The sequence below is a fragment of the Entelurus aequoreus genome, linkage group LG08 (genome assembly GCF_033978785.1).
Source record: "Entelurus aequoreus isolate RoL-2023_Sb linkage group LG08, RoL_Eaeq_v1.1, whole genome shotgun sequence".
In the NCBI taxonomy this organism is placed as follows: domain Eukaryota; kingdom Metazoa; phylum Chordata; class Actinopteri; order Syngnathiformes; family Syngnathidae; genus Entelurus; species Entelurus aequoreus.
This window is the reverse complement of record NC_084738.1, coordinates 44850378-44876571: the sequence shown is the minus strand read 5'-3', so window position 1 is coordinate 44876571 and position 26194 is coordinate 44850378. Positions and strand designations below refer to the sequence as shown.

Here is a 26194-nt window from a genome sequence, read left to right as displayed (position 1 = left end):
GGCTTGCAATATGTCAGTTGATGTGTAATGAATCCAGAATGTATGACATTTTTGCTTTTTTAATTGCATTACAGAAAATAAAGAACTTTATCACAATATTCTAATTTTCTGAGACAGTCCTGTACATAATAATGGCATGTGAATATTTGGGGGGAAAAAACCCTCAGCTTTAAATGTAGTATAAATGCAGCTGAGATAGGCTCCAGCACCCCCCGCGACCCAAAAAAGGGACAAGCGGTTGAAAATTGATGGATGGATGGATGGATGGATAATAACCGCAACCGGACTAGTCAAAGCTTTAATAGGTACAAACGTTTTATTTTGAAATTACTTCCGCCCTCTTCTGTTCAAACTGCGAACTGCATCCAAAACGTTGATTTAAAAAAAAAAAAAAAATTAAATTCCAGCTAATATAAATTCTGTTGGCAAATTCATTTTTTTTATCGCTGGTCCCCTCTGGGAGGCAGGGGTGCTGGAGCCTATCCCAGCTGCACTTGGGCGGAAGGTGGTGTACACCTTGGACAAGTCACCCCCTCATCACAGGTGTGTCGGCACATATGGTTGAACATAATAGCAGGCACAAAATGGTGTGCTTATTTTGGTAATAATTCAATTTGAAATAGCTGCAGTCATAATTGCTTTTGTAAGAAATAACTAGTTTTTGTCAGAGTAAAATAAAAAGGGAAATACAGTATTAATTTAAACATTAAAAAAATATTCAATTATTGTGCCTCTAATAAAAACAAACGATCTGAAGGGGTTAATTAAGCATTTTAATATAATAATACACATTTGAAAACAAAAAAAAAAACTTTCAAAAGCACAGAAGACATATTTAATTTTGTTTATAAATGTTCTACTTTACTTTTGGACCATTTGTCACACACTCACAGTGACACATTAATGAAAGAGAGTGTAGTTTGTAACATAGCAGCAGCTCTGCCAACAATGGTGGACAAATATTGACATTGGACACTCGCACGGCCCAACCTTGACTGTGTGTGTGTGTGTGTGTGTGTGTGTGTGTGTGTGTGTGTGTGTGTGTGTGTGTGTGTGTGTGTGTGTGTGTGTGTGGGCAGTGGAATGTAACTGTAGTTTAGTTGGGAGGAAATAAAGGTGTGGTAGCTCCATAAGGAAACGAAAAAAAAAAAGTGTTAAGACGACTTTAAATAAAGGTGATTGGCAACGAAAGAGAGTTATTTGGTAGCAAACAGAAGGATGCTGGCACATAAAAAAGGTAAACAATGAACATGTGATGTCAAAGAGGGGTTAGGATTTAGGGTTTGGTCTCAGTGCATTGGCGTTTCCTCGCTGGGCTTGTCCTCCTGTTGAGGATCCATAGCGGGAATGGCGCCGCTCTCTAGCTCGCCGCCGACGTCGCCACTGGACGGACTCCTCAAGCCAGTCTAGAACAGCAACAAACAACAAAAAAAACATGTTGTGAAAGCAATTGATTGGACAGGCAACAAATAAGTAAAGACAACAAGATATGTTATGATACATATTGCATATTATAGGACAACATTTTTACCTTCCATGTCTCCACTTTCTCCCCAAACGACTTGAAAGAAGGAGCGTTCCTGCAAAAAATAGTCGAAGTGAGCAGTCAATCACTGACTAGCAGGTGAGATGTAGTACAACAACTAGTCTTTTTTTTTAAGTATGCTGAAAAGAAAGCTGCCTGCATTTAAATGATTTCTAAGGTTACATAAAATAGTAGAACATATATGGGTGTGAATGTGAGTATGAATGTTGTCTGTATGTGTTGGCCTTGTGATGAGGTGGCCACTTGTCCAGGGTGTACCCCGCCTTCCGCCCAAGTACAGCTGGGATAGGCTCCAGCACCCCCCACAACCCCGAGAGAGACAAGCGGTAGGAAATGGATGGATATAGGTTAAATATGTTTTAATTATAATTCGTATGACTTTTTTGGCTCCCTATTGAAAAATTAATGGGTTTAATAGATTTTTGATATTGCATATATTAATATTTATATTGTCACTTTATTTCAGATCCATATCACAGAACAAAAACAGATAAAGATTAAATAAATAGAATTAAAGCAGCAGAATAAATAAAGTAAATACAACCATCCACAGAAATGTCCAATATTAAAGGCCTACTGAAATGATTTTTTAAAATTTAAACAGGGATAGCAGATCCATTCTATGTGTCAAACTTGATCATTTCCCGATATTGCCATATTTTTGCTGAAAGGATTTAATAGAGAAAATCGACGATAAAGTACGCAACTTTTGCGCGCTGATAAAAAAAAGCTGTGCCCCTACCGGAAGTAGCGTGACGTCACAAGCGGTAGTGCTGTTCACAATTCCCCGTTGTTTACAATGAAGCGAGAGATATTTGAAGCGAGAAAGCGACGATTTACCCCATTAATTTGAGCGAGGATGAAAGATTCGTGGATGCGGAACGTTAGAGTGACGGACTAGAATGCAGTTCAAGAGATATCTTTTTTCGCTCTTACCGTAACTTAGGTACAAGCTGGCTCATTGGATTCCACACTCTCTCCTTTTTCTATTGTGGATCACGGATTTGTATTTTAAACCACCTCGGATACTATATCCTCTTGAAAATGAGAGTCGAGAAGGCGAAATGGACATTCAGTGACTTTTATCTCCACGACAATACATTGACGAAGCTCTTTAGCATGAGCTAACGTGATAGCATCTGTCTCAAATGCAGATAGACACTAAATAAATAAATACCTGACTGGAAGGATAGACCGAAGTTCAACAATACTACTATCAGGAGACACCGAACCAAACACTGGACATGTAAATACACGGTTAATGTGTATTAGACGCCTGTCGAAGCCTAGCAATGCTGTTGCTAACGACGCTAACTTAGCAACGGGAGCTCGTCAGAGCTATGATAAAAACATTAGCGCTCCACCTACGCCAGCCAGCCCTCCTCTGCTCATCAACAACCGTGCTCACCTGCGTTCCAGCGATCGACGATGCGGTCGGCGGCCCGGAGACGTAGGAAGTCAAGGTGAGGTCGCCGGCGCTAGTGTCTGCTATCCAACAAAGTCCTCCTTGTTGTGTTGCTACAGCCAGCCGCTAATACACAGATCCCACCTACAACGTTCTTCTTTCCAGCCTCCATTGTTCATTAAACAAATTGCAAAAGATTCACCAACACAGATGTCCAGAATACTGTGGAATTATGAAATGAAAACAGAGCCTTGTGTATAGGATTTTTCGGGCTCCGAATACTTCCCTTGTCCTCGTGACGTCACACGCATACGTCAGCATAATAAAACGTTTTCACGCAGAAGTGTGGCGGGAAATTTAAAATTGCACTTTATAAGTTAACCCGGCCGTATTGGCATGTGTTGCAATGTTAAGATTTCATCATTGATATATAAACTATCAGACTGCGTGGTCGGTAGTAGTGGGTTTCAGTAGGCCTTTAAATAAATGAATTATATGTTTGTTTTTTTATATGGTATTTTTGCAGTAGAATTAGAATCCAACTTTTATATTTAAAATTAAATTTAAAAAACAAATACACGTATATATATATATATATACGTATATATATATATATATATATATATATATATATATATATATATATATATATATATATATATATATATATATATATATATATACGTATATACAGTAAATAATCATTTTAAATGTATGATTCAAATATGAGTTATATATTTTTGAAAAACCTTGTAAGCACTTTTGTGGTGTCTTAAATTACAAAAGCCAAAACCAGTGAAGTTGGCACGTTATGTAATTCGTAAATACAAACAGAATACAATGATTTGCAAATCCTTTTCAACTTATATTCAATTGAATAGACTGCAAAGACAAGATACTTAATGTTCGAACTGAGAAACTTTTTTTTTTTTGCAAATCATTAACTTAGAATTGAATGGCAGCAACACATTGAAAAAAGTTGGTACAGGGGCATTTGTACCACTGTGTTACATGGCCTTTCCTTTTAACAACACTCAGTAAACGTTTGGGAACTGAGGAGACACATTTTTGAAGCTTTTCAGGTGGAATTCTTTCCCATTCTTGCTTGATGTACAGCTTAAGTTGTTCAACAGTCCGGGGGTCTACGTTGTGGTATTTTAGGCTTCATAATGCGCCACACATTTTCAAAGGTGGACAGGTCTGGACTACAGGCAGGCCAGTCTAGTACCCGCACTCTTTTACTATGAAGCCACGCTGTCGTAACACGTGGCTTGGCATTGTCTTGCTGAAATAAGGAGGGGCGTCCATGATAAAGTTGCTTGGAGGGCAACATATGTTGCTCCAAAACCTGTATGTACCTTTTCAGCATTAATGGCTTCACAGATGTGTAAGTTACCCATGTCTTGGGCACTAATACACCCCCATACCATCACAAATGCTGGCTTTTGAACTTTGCGCCTATAACAATCCGGATGTTTCTTTTCCTCTTTGGTCCAGAGGACACGACATCCACAGTTTCCAAAAACATTTTGAAATGTGGACTCATCAGACCACAGAACACTTTTCCACTTTGTATCAGTCCATCTTAGATGATCTCGGGCCCAGCGAAGCCGGCTGCGTTTCTGGGTGTTGTTGATAAATGGCTTTGGCTTTGCATAGTAGAGTTTTAACTTGCACTTACAGATGTAGCGAAAAACTAGAGTTACTGACAGTGGGTTTCTGAAGTGTTCCTGAGCCCATGTGGTGATATCCTTTAGACTTAGACTTAGACCAACCTTAATGATCCACAAGGGAAATTGTTCAACACAGTAGCTCAGTTACATACTGCAGAACCACCTGAGGGATCGAAGGTCACGGGTACTCAATGTTGGTTTTCAGCCTTGCTGCTTACGGGGAGTGATTTCTCCAGATTCTCTGAACCTTTTGATGATATTACGGACCGTAGATGGTGAAATCCCTAAATTCCTTGCAATAGCTCGTTGAGAAATGTTCTTAAACTGTTTGACAATTTGCTCACGCATTTGTTCACAGAGTGGTGACCCTCGCCCCATCCTTGTTTGTGAATGACTGAGCATTTCATGGAAGCTGCTTTTATACCCAATTATGGCACCCACCTGTTCCCAATTAGCCTGTTTACCTGTGGGATGTTCCAAATAAGTGTTGGATGAAATTTCAAATGAGCTAATATTTGCAAATCATAACAAAGTTTTCCAGTTCGAACGTTAAGTATCTTGTCTTTGCAGTCTATTCAATTGAATATAGGTTGAAAAGCATTTGCAAATCATTCTATTTTGTTTTTATTTACCATTTACAAAACGTGCCAACTTCACTGGTTTTGTATAATCAAAATGATATAATTGTAAAATAAAAACTATTAAAAATATATACATATATGTACAGTATAGATTACATGTAGATTACAATGTATGTTTTTTATATGGCATTTTTGCAGCAGAATTAGAAAAACATTGTAAGCATTTATGTATATCATGTTAAAATAAATATTAAAATAAATACAACTTGAAAAGTAGAATCTGACAAATAAACATTAGAAAAGGCTACATAAGTGACAACCTTACCTCATGACAGGCATGCTAGCAGAGTGCTGCAAAGAGCGCTTGCTAGTCAGCAGCGTTAAAAAAAAATAGAGTTGGGGAGGGGGATTAGTGGTCATTGCAGCATCGTAGGTACACTTTTACTACGCGCACGCACACACACACACACACACACACACACACACACACACACACACACACACACACACACACACACACACACACACACACACACACACACACACACACACCATTGAGTAGTGTTGATCCTGCTACATCCTATTAGGTCTGATTGTGAGTGAGTGTGCTTATCCTTTGTACTTTAAGGGGAGGGGGCAATCTAATTTTGAGAACCCTACACACACACACACACACACGCACATACATACACACTCACACTCTGACCCCTTTTGCACCCCAACCCACTCATCCACAAGGTTGCATTTCTAAGCAATCAGGAGCTTAGAGGAGCCTGATAATCTTGTTAGCATCTTGCTAATCCACACGGGGGGACAAGACAGAGCCCCACTTAGGGGGTCTGATGTACGTTAGCTTAGGCAGAGGGTAATTAGCAGGGCTGCGTTATGAGGATGACGCTAACTAGCATGCTAACTGTTGCTCTGCGCTAACAGGCAGGACATTCCAAGTTGTCTCACCTGACGTCCTCCAGCTTGCGGCTGATGACCGAGCCCACGTTGGAAAAGGCCGCCGTGGCTTTGAGACTGGCGTGCGACAGCGTCTCGGACGTCCTCTTGTAGCTGAGAGGGAGACAGGAAGACGGTGATGTCCAAACAATGTGATGAAAATGTGCCTCAAAGCGTCAGACGGCAGCTCATTTCCTGCCAGGGAGACGCTCCATACTTTCCTCGTGCTCGAGGAAATGACGAGAAGAAGTGAAGGTAATATTCGCCCGGCGCGAATAACCACCGTGACCATAAAAGCCATTGCTGTCGTCTGATTGGCTAACATTACAATACGAAGGTCCTGAGTAGTCGTGAGTTCAATCCCGGCCTCGGGATCTTTCTGTGTGGAGTTTGCATGTCCTCCCCGTGACTGCGTGGGTTCCCTCCGGGTACTCCGGCTTCCTCCCACCTCCAAAGACATGCACCTGGGGATAGGTTGATTGGAAACACTAAGTTGGCCCTAGTGTGTGAATGTGAGTGTGAATGTTGTCTGTCTATCTGTGTTGGCCCTGCGATGAGGTGGCAACTTGTCCAGGGTGTACCCCGCCTTCCGCCCGATTGTAGCTGAGATAGGCTCCAGCGCCCCCCGCGACCCCGAAGGGAATAAGCGGTAGAAAATGGATGGATGGATGCATGGAACTTCCTGTTTGCAGGCGTGGGTACGTACGCCGATGAGGTGGTGACCTCCTGCCAGGTCTTGGTGAAGTTGTGCTTGAGCTCGTTAAGAGGCGTCACTCCCAGCTTCCTCTTGATGTCGGCCAGCTGTCTCTCCTTAGCCGCCAGCACCTGGGACAGGGTCTGGATCTCCTCCTCCACCTGGACACACAATTACAAGCTTCTAATTAACCAACAACAATTATCAGTAAGCCAGTCTTCATGTGTGCACTTTTTATTGACTTGCGTTATAAGCATGCGCTAATTAGCCGCTAACCACAGAATAGTAAACAAAGCGATTTTGAGTTACTTCCAAAACCGGAAGCTCCGAGCGAACCCTCTTCACTTTTAAAAATGCACAAGACAAGTGCAACAAAACAGGGATGTTTAAGTAATGTGCATGTCCAGAGAGAGAATGCTAACTTCTTTAACATGTGGAACCTCATTCTATCCACTGAGAACCATCACAGATACATGTCTACTCCATATCAATCCTTTTATAATCAGGGTGTGCTAAATCAGAATCAGAAGAGTTTTTATTGTCATTGTTTGAGAACGGGTTCACAAATTAGGAATTTTACTTGGCGCAATCGTGCAACATAAAACACATATAACACCGAATAGAATAACATGAGCTGTAACTGAGCTATCAGATCTTGTGTCTGATGGCCGAGGGGAAAAAACTGTTCAGGTGGCGGGAGGTGTGTGTCTGGATGGAGCGTAGTCTCCTGCCTGAGGGGAGAGGGGAGAATAGTTTGTGTCCAGGGTGAGAAGAGTCAGCTGTGATCCGACCCACACGCCTCCTAGTCCTGGAGGAGAACAGGTCCTGGAGGGATGAGAGCTTGCAGCCAATCACCTTCTCAGCAGCACGTACGATGCGCTGCAGTCGATGCTTGTCCCGGACTGTGGCGCCGGGGAACCACACGATGATGGCGGAGGTCAGGATGGACTCGATGATGACTGAGTAGAACAGCACCAGCATCTCGGTCGACACCTTCAGTTTCTTCAGCTGCCGCAGGAAGTACATCCTCTGTTGGGCCTTCTTGATGAGGGAGCTGATGGTCGGCTCCCACTTGAGGTCCTGGGTGATGGTGGTGCCCAAAAAACGGAAGGTGTCCACGATGGAGACGGGGGTGGGAGAGTCAATCCGGGTGAGGGGGGATGGTGGGGCTCTGACTTTCCTGAAGTCCAAGATCATCTCCACAGTTTTCTGGGCGTTCAGCTCCAGGTTGTTGAGGCTGCACCAGGACGCCAGCCGGTCCACCTCTCTCCTGTAGGCGTACTCGTCGCCATCCGAGATGAGCCCGATGAGGGTGGTGTCATCCGCAAACTTGAGCAGCTTTACCGACTGGTGACTGGAGGGGCAGCAGTTCGTATACAGGGAGAAGAGCCAGGGGGAAAGAACACAGCCCTGAGGAGTATCAGTGTTCGTGGCTCGACTGTCCGAGACAATCTTCCCCAGCCGCACATGCTGTCTTATACTATAGCGAGATATGTCTCACGTCCTACAGTCGATATGCTAATGTTAGCCAGCCGGGGGAACCTCACTCCATTCACTTGAAACCAGTGTGTATTGAAGATATATATACATTCATTAGTTATAGAATATTAGTCTGACAGAAAATGTTGTATTTGGCTCATGTGGTTACTAATTTTAACCATTCACTTGAAACTAGGGGTGTTGGTTGTAGATATATACCACTTTACTATATATTTCATCTATTTCTTGTCTTACACTACAGCGGGATTGATCTGATGTCTGACAATCGATAGGCTACAATCTGTAATTTTTCAGGAACATCACTCCATTCACTTTAAACCAAGGTGTGTTGTAGACATATACAGCATAACTATATTTCTGGACTATTTTTCATTTGTCTTATACTATCGCAAGATTTGTCTCATGTCCTAGAGTCGATATGCTAACGTTAGCCAGCCTGGGTGAACCTCACTCCATTCACTTAAAACCAGTGTGTAATATACAGTAATTCATTAGTTACATAATAATAGTCCCGACAGAAAATTTTGCATTTGGCTAATGTGGCTACTAATGTTAGCCAGCCCGGGGAACCTCACTCCAATACTATATGTATAACTATTACTATTTCTTTAATCTACTTCTACTACAGCAGAATTGATCTAATGTCTGACAATCAATACACTAACATAATCCACCTTTGGGAAACCTCACTCCATTCACTTGAATATTGTAGATTCATAATATTTTAATAGTTTGTCTGACACAAAATGTTGTATTTCTCTTATACTTACATAGTTCTGTTAGCCAGCCTGTGGAACCTCACTCCGTTCTCTTTAAAACAAGCTGTAATGTAAATATATACATTCAAACAATTTGTTATTTGTCTTATATTAGACTTAGATTGATCGAATATCCGATGATGTCTGTTCTCTTTAAACCAGGCTCTAATGTAGAAAAATATACACGATTTTACGATATTTTTGGAACTATTTCACCTTTCTCTTGCACAGACGTGACAGAGAGATTGATCTGATGTCTCCACAATAGATACGCTAACGTTAGCCATCCTGGGGGAACTTTACTCCACTCACAACGCAGCAGTCTGCATAGTAGCAATGTAGGGAACTGTTTATAACGGACATTAGCCAGGTGACTCCATGGGCCGCTCACCTTCAGTAGCTCTATTTGCAGATCCTGGCGCTCCTCCTCTGTCATGGCGGGGGGAGGCGACGGGGGCCCGACGCTCATGGCCACGTCCTGTCCTACCTCTGCGACAGGATCTAGAAGATGCTGCTGCTGGTGACCTGAAAGGTAAACAACACTATCATGTACACTTGATGGTGAGGTGGAAGGCGGCTCACAGGATGCCCGTTAGATAATGGAGGAGTGGACTGAAGCAATCAGGATCACCGTCAATGACACCAAGAACCTTCTAGATGGAGAAGTTTTTGGACAGCTAAGAGTAGGTCTCTATTTGTATAGCTTCCATTATTTTCTGTTAAGCATTTCCACAATCTAGTTGGACTCTCTTGGTCACCAATTTTACACCTGGGAGATGTACTTTCAGGACAAAAGTATTGGGACACAGAGAAAGCCAGATGACTAAGACACGAAGTTTGAAGCTGTAAAAATATTTACTCTTAGTAAGCTGTTGGGGCTGTCCAAGGGTCAGAGGTCGCTGACGTTGGACCGGCTCTAACCTTTGTTGTCCAAAAGACGTTTGATGGGTTGTTTTTCCACAGTAAATTCCCTTTCCCAAATTACCCAAACCCTTTAAAAATGTAAATTTGAATTATAGTGTGGAGTCCCACTCCTAATTGATTGACAGATTACGAGGCAAGATTTATGGATAAATGACATATTTTCGTGTTGAGTAAAGTCGATGAAGTTTTGTGTAATACTACTTTGGCCCACTAGGTGTGATAGAGTCACTTTCAGCTTCAACAGCTTGAGAAAAAACTAAGCTAATTCTGCTATTTGAAAAGGTAAAGTTAGCTTTTTTTGTAAAGAAAAAGTGCACAATAAAATACAGTTATGGGGTAATTTGGGGGTGCTGAAGCAGAAGAAGCTAGCTGAGCAGTTCCACACATTTCTAGCTAGTGCTAAGGAAGTTCAGCGTCTTCTAGAGATGCGCGGTTTGCAGACACAACCGCGGAGTCCGCGGATAATCCGCGGGTCGGGCGGATGCATGACGAAAAAAATAGATTTTAAATAGATTCGGGCGGGTGGCGGTTGAACCAATTCGGAAATATATATACATAGTTAAATGTTGTTACCCACATACGAAAAACGAGCAGCACTCTTTGAAAAAGGCAATTATTCATCAGGCACTGCTGCAGCGGTCACGCCAAATTTCTTCCCCCCTACAAAAACCTTCCTCCCCATTTACTTCCGGGGCTGCGTCCAATAAAGTCACAAAGTTGCCGGGGGTCCTTAACCTGCACGCGACTGTCCTGTTTCGCGCCTGTACAAAAAAAACCAATAATCGATTTCTTCAGATTCCAGCAGCTGTCAAAGACGAAGTATCCTTCCAGCGACGGGCAGTCAAAGCCGAAGTGCTATCGATCGCTGTCAATAACGTAAGAGGAAACATGACCACGGAAGTAATTGGGGGGGGTTTGTAGGGGGAGGAAATTTGGCGTGACACAGCACACCACAACACAACAGAAGACGAAGAAAAAAATAAAAAGATGGCAACGCCGGCAGCAAACGTGGTACGCGACAAACTAAAAAAGGGAATAGTAAAGACCAGGGAAAAAAAATAACAATAATAGTCAACACTTTCTTAATGGAAATGACAATAATATTATAATAATGATAAATAATATTATCACGCATTAATATCTCTTAGCCTCTAATGCAGACCTGGGCATTCTGCGGCCCGCGGGCCGCATCCAGCCCTTTGTGCGTCCCTGTCCGGCCCGCGTGAGGCCAATTATAAATTACAAAATAAATTTAAAAAAGTATCTATGTCGAGTGTGCAATACAACGGTGCTGCTTTTGTTTTGAAAATCGTTATTTGTATTACTTCCGTGTGGACGTATGCGTGATTGTGAGTGAATGTGAACAACTGCAATTACAAAATAAAGTTGAAAAAACATCTATGTCCTGCGCGCAATACAACTGTGCAGCTTTTATTTTGAAAAGTATTATTTATGGGCGTGTGTAACCTGCGAGTGAAGGTGCACATGCAGCGACAAGTGATGCACGGTTTACACCCGAGACGCCAAAAAGAGAAAAGTTGATGAGGAATGGCGTGTTTTCAACAACACATGAACTGCAAAGCAACGTCCCCTCACCTAAGGTGCGTGCCTGCGCAATTGCGCACTGCTCAAGCGTCCGCTGCGCACAGCAAATATATGCCGCGCACCAAATCAAATCCCATCTGAATTCTAAACAAAATAAACATATTTATTCTATGGAATTTTGCAATGCAACTTTGAGTGACAGTGACAACAAGCGGCCCTAACGGTGTTCGTCAACACCGTTCAATTGAACACCGTTCAATTATTGTAACGTCTATCGAGATGCTTCGAGGACAGGAATTATATCGATCACTTTATTGAACAAAACTGTTTATATTCGGCCATAACCACACCAAAAACATGAGTAAAAAACTTCTATCTCGAAAAACTAGTCATTTTCTGCCGTACAAACCAGGCCAAAAGCAACTTGTCATCTGTCACCAACACGCATAGCACTAAACCACTGGTGCGTTTAAGGCCACACAAAAAGTCGGACAACTCAAACACCACACAAAGTTACACTATGACTCCTCAGTCATACGTGTGCTTATTTTACTGTCATTTATTATTAATGTTAATTTATATATATTAGTCATGGAATGCTGTTACACACACTATGTTGAAGTATTACTATTATTATTATTATTATTATTATTTATCTTACGGTATATATCAAAAATAATATTGAGCAAAATTTAATTGAAATATTGTCGATGTGGCCCTCCAGCAGTGCTCGGGTAGCTCATGCGGCCCCCGGTAAAAATTAATTGCCCACCCCTGCTCTAATGCGTGGCCAAGAGATATTAATGCGTGGCACACATTGAATGTCTCTGCTGCATTGGATCAGTCTCCTTTCTTTAACAGGCAAAAGCTTTCTAACCTCACTAATGCCTTGCATCGTCTATATTATATATATAACGGGTGGGTGGTGGGCGGTTGTGGTTTTGATAAAATGTTAGTTCGGGTGGATGGCGGGTGGATGACGACTTTTGTGATGCGGTTGCGGATGAAATAATTGCCTATCCGCGCATCTCTAGCGTCTTCTATAGACTTGGTCATGGGTGGACCTACCACCGGAGCCCCAAACCATCTCAGAAAAAAACAATGCATTTTATTTGTATGTAAAACAAGTACCCGACCGTATTTTCCGGACTACAAGCAGTTACTTTTTTCCAACGCTTTGTACCCTGCGGCTTATGAAACGGTGCGGCTAATTTATAGATCTTCGCTAACGGCCATGATGTTTTGTATTCAACAAACCGTTTTTATAGAACACCAACAGAGACACTGAAAAGGTGGGTTATTGTTTCTGCTATGGCGCCATCTTTTGGACGAGTACGCTCACCAAAGGTACTGTGGGTTGACAATGTACTTCCTGTTTTGTGCCGAAAGTAAATTTGTCCGTAGTGTTTCTGTTCTGAAGGATTCTTCATCCATGCAAGCAACATTTGTTTAAAATATAACAAACAATTCATACTTACTAAACCGTCCCATGTGTGATGTCTATAGAAGTGTTTTCATGCATATTTGTACGTGCTATTGTAATGTAATTAAGCTAGCTTCGTTAGCATTAGCAAATATGCTAACACATTTACAAGTGTCTGTGTTAGAATAGTGTGAGTTTGGTAAATTCACCAAAATGTCACAGTGGCGTTATTGAATCTGTTTAGGTGATTGGAGAGCTAGCTTCCGCAGCTAGTGGGTCGATGACGATGATTTCTCTTTTGTTTGAAAAGCTGTTTTACTGCCGTGTGACAGGCACCGTTTGCAAACAATTAGGATATATAAATAAAAATTTGGTGAGTGCGGCTTGAATACTCGAATAGCCCTGGAAGTACGGTATTGATTTTTTTCTTAATTCATGCGCTTGAAAACATTATCATGTGGCTACGCATGTGCAGACTAAATTCAGAAAGACGTACCAAAACAAACTGGTTTAAAAATAATTTGAGGCGGCGTTACCTAAGTGGAGGAAAGAAGAGGAGAAGGCAAGGAGAAAACAGTCTTTATTCAAACAACCCAAGGTGTCTACTTTTTTAAGTAACACCAAATGTACTTGATCTACACAGCAAGAGCTATTGTCAGTGCAGGATGCAAAGGAGACTGAGGATTTTCATCACAAAAATGCGAGTATAAAAGTGCTCGCAATGGTCAACTATTGTAACAGAAGTAGGAAGTAGCAGAAAGACAAGCAGGAACTTGAGATGCACTTTTTTAAAGTCAACAACAGTCTCGCCTCTCCTTTAAACACGGCCACCATCAAGTTTACCCACCACTCACACACTTCCGGCCTTCACAATAATAGCACTACTCGTCAAAAATTACTACGTGTTTTTTGTTATGCGCGGGGCCACGATGAGTAGTCCTGCCTGCGGCCCCCAAATGACTAAATAGGCCCCTGGACTTGGTCATAATATGCTACCCACTTTTGATAGTTAATATGCTACTGTTGGAAATGTGAGAGGCAAAGTTCACACTACATTAAAAAATGGTTTAAAGTGAAAATTGTGACCATGATTTCCCCACACAGACGCATGCTGCCAAAACTCCCACACCATTCCAAACACTCCCAATTCTTTAGGGAAAAAACATGGTAGAGCGCACAAAAAGGAGAAGTATCAAGTGTAAAGGCAGAAGTTTGGCACATCACTTCCTGTTTGTTAGCGCTACGCAAACATCAGCTGATGAGCCGATGAATGAGTTAAATCTTTGCGTCTTTGTTAGAAGACACAGAGGCCATGATTAGGTCAGCGATGGTCAACAAACAAGCCGTTCTTCTTTTTCTACTGAACCGGTCGTCGTTTTACCTCGGCTCGGGAGGGCCGGCGAGCTTGGCGGCGTGTTGCTGTAGGCGGGCGACAGGTACATGTAGCTGGCGTTGACGCCTTGCTCAAAGTCAAAGGGTGAGCGGTACTCCTCCAGGGGTTCCATCTTCTCCGGTCGCTCCTCTACTGATTGTGAGCATGTGACTCGTCGTCGTTTCGGAATGTTGGACTTTCTGCTCCTTCTTCAGTCCATTCTTTCCAACACTAACATGCAACATGATGTGCTACTGCTTCCAACCCTGTCGTCCGTCCATCCATCCATCCATCCGATGGCTCCCGCTCACGTGACCCCCAGGGCTTGGCGATGAAATGAAAAGCGTAATCTGCAGTGTCCCAGATTACAGCCAAGCGCTAATCCGGGCCGGGCCTGTCCATCTTGGAGCGGCGGTAATGCTAGTCACCCGGAATGGAGGAGGGGGGGTCGGCAGGGGGACGACAGAGGCAAGACAGTGTGCGTGAAAGTGAGCATGAACGTGTGTGTGAGGATGCAAAGGCATCCCTAATATGTCAGCTGCTCTCAAGGATGTAAACAGCAGGATGCCGAAATTTAAATTGGAAAAAAAATTGAGAGTGAGATGTTATCAAGACAAATCCCCACAAAGCATGACCGCTACGCATCCCATTGGGCATCATCCAATTGTAGCGCCCAAAGAAAATTACAAATGGAACCCCAAATATGTCATGATCATGTTGGTTTACAAAAGTTTAAGTAATACATAATGTATTATTTGTCTCATGCTACTGATTGATCTAAAATAAGTACATTGTATTTTGTGAATGCTTAGCATGCTAACTTCTTTTCGCTAATTTTAAAGGAATACACCTTAGACTCTAAGATCTTTTAGATCGGGGGCCACATGGAGAAAAATCTACTCCCAAGTAAAATCAAGGCACGATAATTTAAAAATAAAGACAACTTCAGATCTTCGTTTAAAAATAGAACACGCACATTCTGAAAATGTACAAATCATAATGTTGTAGGGTTTTTTTTTTACACTTACATGTTGCGGTTAATAGTATGTTATCTTTGTTTGTATTTTCTGAATAAATTATGTGATAATGTTCATCAGTCAACTCATTGGTGTTAATTTTCAATCTATCAAGATAAATTACAGGATGTTTTTTATGTAGTTTGATCATTTTCCTTGACTGATGTACTAACATCATGTGGTTTATTTTGTACATATGTAGCATCATCTACAAAGATACAAAGAATTGCTATTGTGACATCCAGTGGACACATTTAGAACAGCTGTTTCTTTCATTCAAAAATTTCAGGTTAATTTTTATACTTAGCAAACTCATCCCACGGGGCGGATAAAACCTGTTCGCGGGCCTGATCCGGCCCTCGGGCCGTACATTTGACACCCCTGCCTTAGAGTCATATAACTTGGTACATGACACAAGCTGTTAGCATGCTATCCAGCTAACATTATCATGCTAACTTTTTTAGCTGCACATTTTAGAGTCATATAACTTGGTACTTGACACATGCTAGTAACAACCTAACTTTTTTGCCAATTTATCAGCTGAAAACCTCACAGTTTATACAAGTTGGTACTTGACACCTCCTAAAGGTTATCCACATTGTTAAAATACAAAGAGTGCAACCAAACATCAGCATTTAGCATGAGACAACAACAGAAACATATTCCATAATAATGTAATATTACAGGAATATTACTGGAACGCACGCTTGAGCAAATGTGTTTTTATTAACAAAGACCACATGAGGAGCAGTTTTCAGCTCACATGGGAGTACATTCCACCATTTAGGAGCAACTGACACAAAGGCTTTATCACCTTTAGTTATTCATTTTGTAAACAAGTACTGTCGAAGGAGGGTCAGCAGACCGCAGTGACCCAACAGCAGTGAAAAGACAAGATCTGCCAAGTATGCAGGCACCTGACCATGAAGGACCCAAATGGATAATATTTTGTACTGTATCTTGAAGTCACTCTGGCTACCTGTGCACTTAAGGTTTTACTAATTACGTATGAAATACTAAATGGTCTAGTTCCCTCCTTATTTGCTGATTGTATTGTACCATATGTCCCGGCCAGAAATTTGCATTCAAAGAACTCCGGCTTATTAGTGATGCCCGGAGCCCCCCAACATTTTTCAAGCTTACAGAAGGAGCACATATTTGCCCAGAAGTTATTCTATATTCCGATAAGGCAAATGCGAGAATAGCCTTCATGGATGTGGCCATCTTGATTTCTGACAACTGGAACGTGAATAGCTCGGCTGTGACGTCGTTCCCAGCTCTGACTTCCAACTTCCAAGGTAAACGGAACGCACCGTCACCTTCAGTCAGACAATCCTTATATATATATATATATATATATATATATATATACATATATATATACAGTATATATATATACAGTATAATATATATATATATTTGCATGTTCTCCCCGTGACTGCGTGGGTTCCCTCCGGGTACTCCGGCTTCCTCCCACCTCCAAAGACATGCACCTGGGGATAGGTTGATTGGCAACACTAAATTGGCCCTAGTGTGTGAATGTGAGAGTGAATGTTGTCTGTCTATCTGTGTTGGCCCTGCGATGAGGTGGCGACTTGTCCAGGGTGTACCCCGCCTTCCGCCCGATTGTAGCTGAGATAGGCTCCAGCACCCCCCGCGACCCCAAAGGGAATAAGCGGTAGAAAATGGATGGATGGATGGATATATATATATAATACTATGTATGTATGTATGTATGTATGTATATATATATACATACATAGTATATATATATATATATATATATATATATATATACACAGTATATATAACTGAAGATATACCTTTACATTTTCTGATATCTCCGCGAGGAAGCCTGTATAGGGTAAAAACTGAACCTGGGGCACTCTGCACGAGACTGGGACAGTCTTTGACTTAAGGGCCAACACAGCAGCCACAGAGAAAGATCACCTGCTAAAAAGGATTCCAACCAAATGGCGGTCCCTGAAATGTCTACCCAGGACCACAAAAGACACACCAATGTTTTCCAGCCTGGTGGAACCTCACTGTTTTGTAGCTCTACACAATGTTTCAATAATTGGAGTAGACTGAAAGAGTCCAAAATAACCCCAAAAACAGACCCACAGGACCTTAATACAATAAAATGCATGCTTTTAATTGAAAATGTTGACATTTTAATTTAATAGACTTTAATAGACTCGTGCTTATCAATCCCAATAGAGCTGTGGATTTCTCATATACTGGATTTCCAGCAAAAAACAATCGACCAAACTAATTTCATCTCCTGGCTTCAATTGTCCGAGAACAACGCATGAGGCACCGCTGGTTGAACAAACGGCCCTTTGAGCCCGGCCTGATTAAGCACAGCATCAGATCAATTAGCCTAATATTTGCAGCATAGCCTGTCACATGACGACCGCCGACAACGAGAATCACGAGACCGGATGGCGGCCCAGCCCGTGTTGTTTGGCGGTGTTTTGTTTACATGACACCAGCTGGATGTACACAAAGAAACATATTAAATCGGTAATCTATGCTGAAGAGTACGATAACATTGTTGATGTGATCTTGCCGTGCTGTTTCCTCTCTCTAGCCCGGCTTGAAAGCATCCGCTGTGAGTCTCGGTGGAAATCTAATAAGACAAAAATGAACGCTCATAATCAATCTCATTCGGGCCGGTCCACCAGGGCGGAAAAAACATGTGAGAGAGTCTGAGCTTCATTTTTGATGCTTGGATGTCTGCTAGCACACATTTGTAGATTAATGTCATGCACAATTATGTTTTCTTGCATAATGTACAAGATATTGACCACTTTAAGAGCTACAAAGCAGCTGGATTGCTGCTTCACACTCTGCATTAACTGCAAAACAATGAAATGTGGCAGGAAATAAGATCTGTCAATGCACAACTTTTGTTCTTTTTAACATTAATTGATTTTTTTCATTCATGCCATTGAAAGCACATTTCATTGGTCTTTTTTGGTGAGCATCTCAACATCATACAGTATTTTAAGGGTTAGATGTCAGACACTTGCTACTACAGCCACAAATAGTAGCAAATGTGTTTTTGGTCTCTTTTCAGAATTACACATTTCAGGGAAAAATTCCCTCGTTATGCACAACACAAATGTCCACTGCAGAGGACATACAAGATAAAGTGACTCAACTATGGACTTTAGGAGCCACAAAGCAACTGGACCGCTGCTTTACACTCTGCATTAACTACAAAAGAATGATTTTAAGATTAGTTTTTTTCTTTAGTTTGTAGAGCTTGTCAGCTAACCTTAATGGTGAGTCACTCAATTGAATATGGATAGTGAAATCTCTGACTGACAGAACCTGATTGAAGGCATTTAACACACACAGGTATCCACTTTGTTGCATTGATTTGTTCGTAGCAACACAATTGCTGCACACGTTGCCTTCAGGTGCAAGCTGAAGGGATATTGCAGCAACACACTAACAACTCAGGTAGGCAGCACACCTTTGCTTTATTCACTTGCTGCTGAAATGTAAAACCTGGCCTGTTTGAATACTCACAAGTTCAAATATAGACCACTAGACAGTTTGCTTAGACAAACACAAGACAAGCACTAACCCAAATGTTTGGACTTTTTAAAGATGACAAACGTTTCCTCTTTTATGTCGACTTCCGTGTTAGTTCTAGCACTTTGCAGACATTCTGGCAACATATTCGGTCAAAATACACTTTAAATGCATTCGAGCTAGCTTAGGCAATATAGTAGGGCAGAGTAAGCTAGGTTGCTAGCGCACTCGTAAAGCTGAAGTTGTATTTAGTTTTTAAATGGTATTCCTATGATGATAAAAGCCTCTAAGGACTGGATTACCTGTGTCCGCATCCATCATTTGTGCGTCTGAGGAGTGGATTCCGGGTGTAATTTGGAACGTTCCAGACGACTTGGAGCGCCACAAAATGCGGTAAACTCTTCCTGGTCTCTTCTCCTTTCTTGTCCGTCCAGCGCTGCCATTCTGTTGGCCACGTAAGGGGCGCGGCTTGACTCGTGACGTCATCACGTACGAGTGTAAACAGGCAACCACGTGGGTGTCAAAGTAAGGGCTGTCAACATCATTTTTATCTTATTTTTTCGATAAAATGCCACATTGATGTGCAAAAACTTACACATTTTTAAGATTTTTAAATTATATACACTTATCCGATATAAAAAAAATACTTTAGGCTTTTACTAAATACGCACATTACCTGCATTGTGTGCATCCATAGTTGTATTATATAACATATTTGCACCCTTGCTCTTAATAGCATTTGCAATACAGCCTCCAGTCAACGTGCAGATTTATTAATGTTATCTAAAGCCCCACTGCTGTTCACACGCTGCGTGCAAAGCCCTTAATTGGCCAGCACTGAAACTTTACACCCCTGCTATGCAAGCTATCACAAACTACAGAAGGGGGCGAGAGGTGGGGGCAGAAGAGGGGGCGGTGAGAGGTTCTCATGAACGACCGCCACTTGCTGGGATTGAACGTAACTGCAGGGACATACTGTACTGTACTGTACTGTACTGTGCAGCAACATAACAGTACGTCATATTCAAGGGCGCAACTTTGCATCTAACATTAGAGGGGGACATTTGTGTTCTAGTGTAGGGGAAGAATATAGGAAAATAAAAACAAAATACATAAATAAAATGAAGATTACTATGCATTACAACATATTTCAACACAATATGCATTCAATAAAGCACGATACTGCCTCATTTTTCCATAATTTTTTTTACTTGCATCTATAAAAACATAACTATTGTGTTGTTAATCGTATTCTAGTGATCTCCTATACATACTCCTATATGCACAGCAGATAATAAATGACTGGCAACATTTAATTGTGCTTAATTTACAAAACATCTCCACTATAATATCTCATTTGAGCAGTTAGAAAAAGCGTTTAAAGCACATATTCTTTGCTCCACTTTGGTGTATGATGTACTGTTTCACCTCGCACATGGATAGTGAGTGATGCATTTGTTTATTTTGGGGATTTTTTGACCTGAATTAAGCATACTTTATTTGAAAAACACATGTATGTACTAGAGCAAGAGTTTAAAAATATAACATGGTGACCCAAATGTAGGACAGTCTGAAAAATATGTGGTCTCGAGCAGTGATTCTCAAATTGTGGTAAGTGTACCAGTAGTGGTACGCCAAATAATCACTTAATCAAATATTCAGACACAGTGTAACTGTTCAAACTGTGTGTAATGTTACAGTGGCCAAAAGTATTAAATATACTTGTGAAATAAAACCTCTGCCTTATTTTTAATGAATATTTAGGCCCACTACGCCACTGTGTTTAATGTTGGTCATTATGTGGTGCAGTACTTTGTGAGCCCAAGTTTTTTCTGAAGTAGTACTTGGTGAAAAAAAATTGAGAATCACTGGTCTAGAGGTTTAAAAATGCAATATAGTCCGCCAGGGTGCTCTATAAAAGTGTATTTTAGAAGCTTTTGGTGAAATTTGAGCAGGTAAAAATAACAGAATATCAAAATAATTTAGGGTGTGTTGACACTAGGTCATGTTCGGTTGGATTTAAAAATTAACTCTTGTGTGTTTGCTTTCCTAGAAGTTTGGTCAAGGAAAAACCTTGGTATGCACCAAACAGAGTTTCAAATGGGAATTTTGCACAGACCAAAGAAATGGATAAAAAAGAGACAATGCAAAATAATATTTTGGATGCTTTTGGTAAATGAGCTGGAAAAAAAGAATCTAAAAATGTATTTTTTGTCTAAAAAAAGTTTTTTTTTCTTATGTTAAAGATTGTCTGGTATATTTGGTTCACATGAATGCAAGTCCTGTTGTCGCTCTTTCAAAAGGATATTTTGGAAGCTTTTGGCGAAATCCAAAACCTAATATATGGCAGATTATAAAAATAACCAACATACCTAACCACACGACAGCATTTTGGAATAGTTAGATAGTACTTTATTGATTCCTTCAGGAGAGTTCCGTCTGGAAAATTAAATGTTGAGTTGAGTTATGCTAAGTAACTATCACGAAAGATATGAGTATATGATATATGAGTATATATGTATATGATATATGAGTGCATATGTTTTAATTAGAATTGTCAAAATTAAGTAATTTTGGATTAATCAATTACCATTGTTGATATAATTAAACAATTATGACACAATTAACCCATCTGCAGCACAAAATGTCTTAAAATCCTTACGAATTTGCTGGCGACACATTTCTGGCACTTTGTCTAAGTAATGCATCTGCCACACATGCACAAATGTGCTTTTAATCCAGGAGGGATAAATCATGGAAGAAAACATGTAAGTAATAAAAACATGACAGGGCAGTTACCCAACAAAGCACTGACAGGTGTTCCACTTTTTGAACAAAAATGTAATGTGCATTGAACTAATCTGTCACTGTGAATGTACTAACTCATGTTCACGTCATCGTCTTAATCCGTCACTCTAAATGTACTAACTCATGTTCACATCATCATATTAATCTGTCACTGTGAATGTACTAACTCATGTTTACGTCATCATCTTAATCTGTCACTTAGAATGTACTAACTCATGTTCACGTCATCATCTTAATCTGTCACTGTGAATGTACTAACTCATGTTCATGTCATCGTCTTAATCCGTCACTCTAAATGTACTAACCCATGTTCACGTCATCATCTTAATCTGTCACTGTGAATGTACTAACTCATGTTCACGTCATCTCAATCTGTCACTGTGAATGTACTAACTCATGTTCACGTCATCGTCTTAATCTGTCACTGTGAATGTACTAACTCATGTTCACGTCATCTTAATCTGTCACTGTGAATGTACTAACTCATGTTCACGTCATCTTAATCTGTCACTGTGAATGTACTAACTCATGTTCACGTCATCGTCTTAATCTGTCACTGTGAATGTACTAACTCATGTTCACGTCATCTTAATCTGTCACTGTGAATGTACTAACTCATGTTCACGTCATCGTCTTAATCTGTCACTCTAAATGTATTAACTCATGTTCACGTCATCATCTTAATCTGTCACTGTGAATGTACTAACTCATATTCACGTCATCGTCTTAATCTGTACTAACTCATGTTCAAGTCATCATCCTAATCCGTCACTGTGAATGTACTAACTCATGTTCACGTCATCACCTTTCTGCTTTATTCACCATTGCACTATTTATTATCCTTGCACATGTCCCTTATTTAAGTAATTGTTTATATTATTAGTTAATTGTTAATGTATATTGTTGACATTGAACAAAAAGGGGCACGGACGGTGTTAAACATATTTGGCCAATAAAGTTGATTCTAATACATATTACCTTATTTCTTGAGTCTCCATAAAATGAAACCTGATTAATATAGATTAAAAATACATTTAATTGTGATTAATCTGGATTAATCAGCAACCTTGTGATTAGTGTATTTCAGGGGTCGTCAACCTTTCCACTCAAAGAGCCATTTTGGAAAGTTTCACAAATTAAAGAAAACAATGGGAGCCACAAAAAAAATTTGAAAATTTAAAATGAAAAACACCACATACAAAGCTTAAAGGCCTACTGAAACCCAATACTACCGACCACGCAGTCTGATAGTTTATATATCAATGATGAAATCTTAACATTGCAACACATGCCAATACGGCCGGGTTAACTTATAAAGTGACATTTAAAACTTCCCAGGAAATATCCGGCTGAAACGTGGCGGTATGATGACGTATGCGCGTGACGAAGTCAGAGTAACGGAAGTTATGGTACCCGTAGAATCCTATACAAAAAGCTCTGTTTTCATTTCATAATTCCACAGTATTCTGGACATCTTTTGCAATTTGTTTAGTGAATAATGAAGGCTGCAAAGAAGACAGTTGTAGGTGGGATCGGTGTATTAGCAGCGGACTACAGCAACACAACCAGGAGGACTTTGTTGGAGCGCTAGCCGTGCTAGCCGCGCTAGCCGCAATAGCCGCCGACCTCACCTTGACTTCCTACGTCTCCGGGCCGCCAAACGCATCAGGTGAAGTCCTTCGTCCTTCTGCCGATCGCTGGAACGCAGGTGAGCACGGGTGTTGAGTAGATGAGGGCTGGCTGGCGTAGGTGGAGAGCTAATGTTTTTAGCATAGCTCTGTGAGGTCCCGTTGCTAAGTTGCTAAGTTAGCTTCAATGGCGTCGTTAGCACGGCATTGTTAACCTTCGCCAGCCTGGAAAGCATTAACCGTGTATTTACATGTCCACGGTTTAATAGTATTGTTGATTTTCTATCTATCCTTCCAGTCAGGGGTTTATTTTTTTGTTTCTATATGCAGTTAAAGCACGATGCTATCACGTTAGCTCGTAGCTAAAGCATTTCGCCGATGTATTGTCGTGGAGATAAAAGGCACTGAATGTCCATTTCACGTTCTCGACTCTCATTTTCAAGAGGATATAGTATCCGAGGTGGTTTAAAATACAAATCCGTGATCCACAATAGAAAAAGGAGAGTGTGGAATCCAATGAGCCAGCTTGTACCTAAGTTACGGTCAGAGCGAAAAAAGATACGTCCATCACTGCCTCTCAAGTCGTTCACTGTAACGTTCCTCATCTACGAATCTTTCATCCTCGCTCAAATTAATGGGGTAATCATCACTTTCTCGGTCCGAATCTCTCTCGCTCCATTGTAAACAATGGGGAATTGTGGGTCGTTAAGTGTACTGGGAAAACCGGGAGGGTCGGCAAGTATGCAGCTGAGCCGCATCAGAGTGGTCAAAGAGCCGCATGCGGCTCCGGAGCCGCGGGTTGCCGACCCCTGGTCTATTTAAAAATGCTAATGGTTTGACAGCACTAGTTCTAATTGTTTCCTGTACTAAAGAGTGATAGCAGCATTACTGTTTATTTGGTCCAGTACAATAAATGATAATAAAAAAATATATTTTGTAGAATTTTAAAATGTTTCAATTGTGCACCCCCCCTTTTAGAAGCTGCTCCCCTCCCTTTGAAGCACCCCACCAACACCCCGTCAAACCCCGCCCCCCACCTCCGCGCCCCCTCGTCGAGGTGCATTGTGGGGAGGAAAGTCGTTGCCATTCGACCTCTGCGGGGCCTGCGCGGACGCAGCGAGAACCCAGAAATTCATTATGCGTTTAAAAGCTTTATTTATTTCCGCATAACCGACATTCTCTCACCGCGGAGGGCGGAGGACAAGCAGCGACGGCCGGCCATCTCTTTCGGGTGGGAGAGGAGCTTGAATTAAAAAAAAGATTACATTACTGCCGTGGCGGGGAGACTGTTGAGGATTTTATTATAAGAGGAAAAAAAAAAAAAACATGTCCGGGGAGAGAAACCGCAGGTCGCTGGCGTTCCGAGGCGGTGGATTAGCCCCGATAGCGGGCTCCGGAGGCGTCGGTGGGGGGAACAGCTGGGAGGCCCCGGCCTGTCAGGACCAACATTTTAACGGCAACCGGCTGAACCCGGACGACGACGGGGACCTCGGAGCGAAGGGACCAACGCGGAAGCGAGTGGAGGGCGCCGGGTCGGTAAGCGACAGCACGGAGCCCGAGGCGGAGGAGGAAGAGGACGCGGAGAAAGCAGCCGGGAACGCAGGCTCGGAGCTGGAAGCGGCGAACGGTTTCAGGGAGGCAGCGGCTGCGGGCAGCGACGGAGCCGAGTCCGGCAGCGGCGAGGCGGCGCCCAGGAAGTGCGGCGTGGAGATGAGACCCCAGACGCTGCTCCAGAAGCACTCGCTCTTCCACGCGTCGTGGCTCCGGGAGTTCCCGTGGCTTAAGTTCTGCCAGGAGACGGGGCTCATGTCGTGCTCCTGGTGCCACGACGCGGCCACCAGAAACGGCGACGAGCTGATCAAAGGCAGCCGAAACTACAAGCGGGCCTTGCTGCTCCGACATCACCTGTCGTCCGAGCACGGCAGGAATGACCCCGGCAAGCAGGTAACGTTAGCCCCTTTACTTTCATGCTGTCAAACGTTGACGTACTTGAGCCTTAAACACCCCGTGGACGTTCATAAACGACATTTTGTCGCCTTTATCGAACACCACACGTCACTTATTAGACATTTGCACAAGAACTTATGTCAAAAAACGACTTTTCGACTCCTCTACTCGGGCTAATTAGCTAGCGTAAGACCGCTAACCTGTGCTAAGTGCTAAGCTAGCTCGTAGCCTCGGCTTGTAGCTGGAAGAGGGAAGAGGCTAGCTGGGGGGGAACCTCACATAGCTTAAACACGCCACAAATCTCCATGTATTTGTATATTTAAGTCCACTTTAAGTCGTACATGTCTACTCTAAGCTTAGATATACTATTTGTAATACTACAGTAAACAAACATAGGTAATTGGTTGCACATATCTAATAATAATAATAATACCTGGGATTTATATAGTGCTTTTCTAAGTACCCAAAGTCACTTTACATGTTTTTCTGAACCCATCATTCATTCACACCTGGTGGTGGTAAGCTACTTTCGTAGCCACAGCTGCCCTGGGGTAGACTGACGGAAGCGTGGCTGCAATTTGCGCCTACGGCCCCTCCGACCACCACCTATCATTCATCATTCATTTCACCGATGTGAGCGGCACCGGGGGCAAAGGGTGAAGTGCCCAAGGACACAACGGCAGCGATTTTTTTAGATGGTAAGAGGCGGGGAGCGAACCTGCAACCCTCAGGTTTCTGGCACGGTTGCTCTACCCACTACGCCACGCCGCCCCGAGTGTTGAGTACATGCTACATGAGCAAAAAGAAAGATAAAAGCCTAACAACATGGACGCATAATCTACATATATGTAGATGTATTCATAGGTACAATGTCACATTCAAT

At 41.8% G+C, this 26194-nt stretch overlaps 2 protein-coding genes across 8 annotated transcripts in view; one reads left to right on the top strand and one right to left on the bottom strand.

Moving 5' to 3' along the window:
• Positions 1 to 996: 996 nt before the first annotated feature.
• Positions 997 to 19429, bottom strand: tpd52 (tumor protein D52). 5 transcript variants are annotated; one of them, XM_062056600.1, is made up of 7 exons: positions 19231 to 19429; positions 9494 to 9627; positions 6857 to 7005; positions 6163 to 6264; positions 5531 to 5572; positions 1532 to 1580; positions 997 to 1406 (listed from the first exon to the last, which is right to left on the bottom strand). In XM_062056600.1, exons 1-7 carry the CDS (start codon positions 19412 to 19414, stop codon positions 1290 to 1292), a joined length of 777 nt encoding a protein of 258 aa, XP_061912584.1. In that variant the 5' UTR covers positions 19415 to 19429; the 3' UTR covers positions 997 to 1289. The 5 variants fall into 5 exon arrangements, with proteins under 5 accessions (XP_061912584.1, XP_061912586.1, XP_061912585.1 ...); XM_062056602.1 differs by lacking the exon at positions 19231 to 19429 and adding an exon at positions 14376 to 14695; XM_062056601.1 differs by lacking the exon at positions 5531 to 5572.
• Positions 19430 to 24412: 4983 nt separating this feature from the next.
• The window catches only part of zbtb10 (zinc finger and BTB domain containing 10), a 48911-nt gene continuing 47129 nt past the window's right edge, over positions 24413 to 26194 (top strand). For 2 of the 3 annotated variants that reach the window (XM_062056597.1, XM_062056596.1), the window contains exon 1: positions 24413 to 25308. In XM_062056597.1, coding sequence (XP_061912581.1) covers positions 24691 to 25308 — 618 coding nt within the window. In that variant the 5' untranslated portion in view covers positions 24413 to 24690. The remainder of the gene's footprint in view (positions 25309 to 26194) is intronic. The other variant, XM_062056595.1, reaches the window with a different exon arrangement.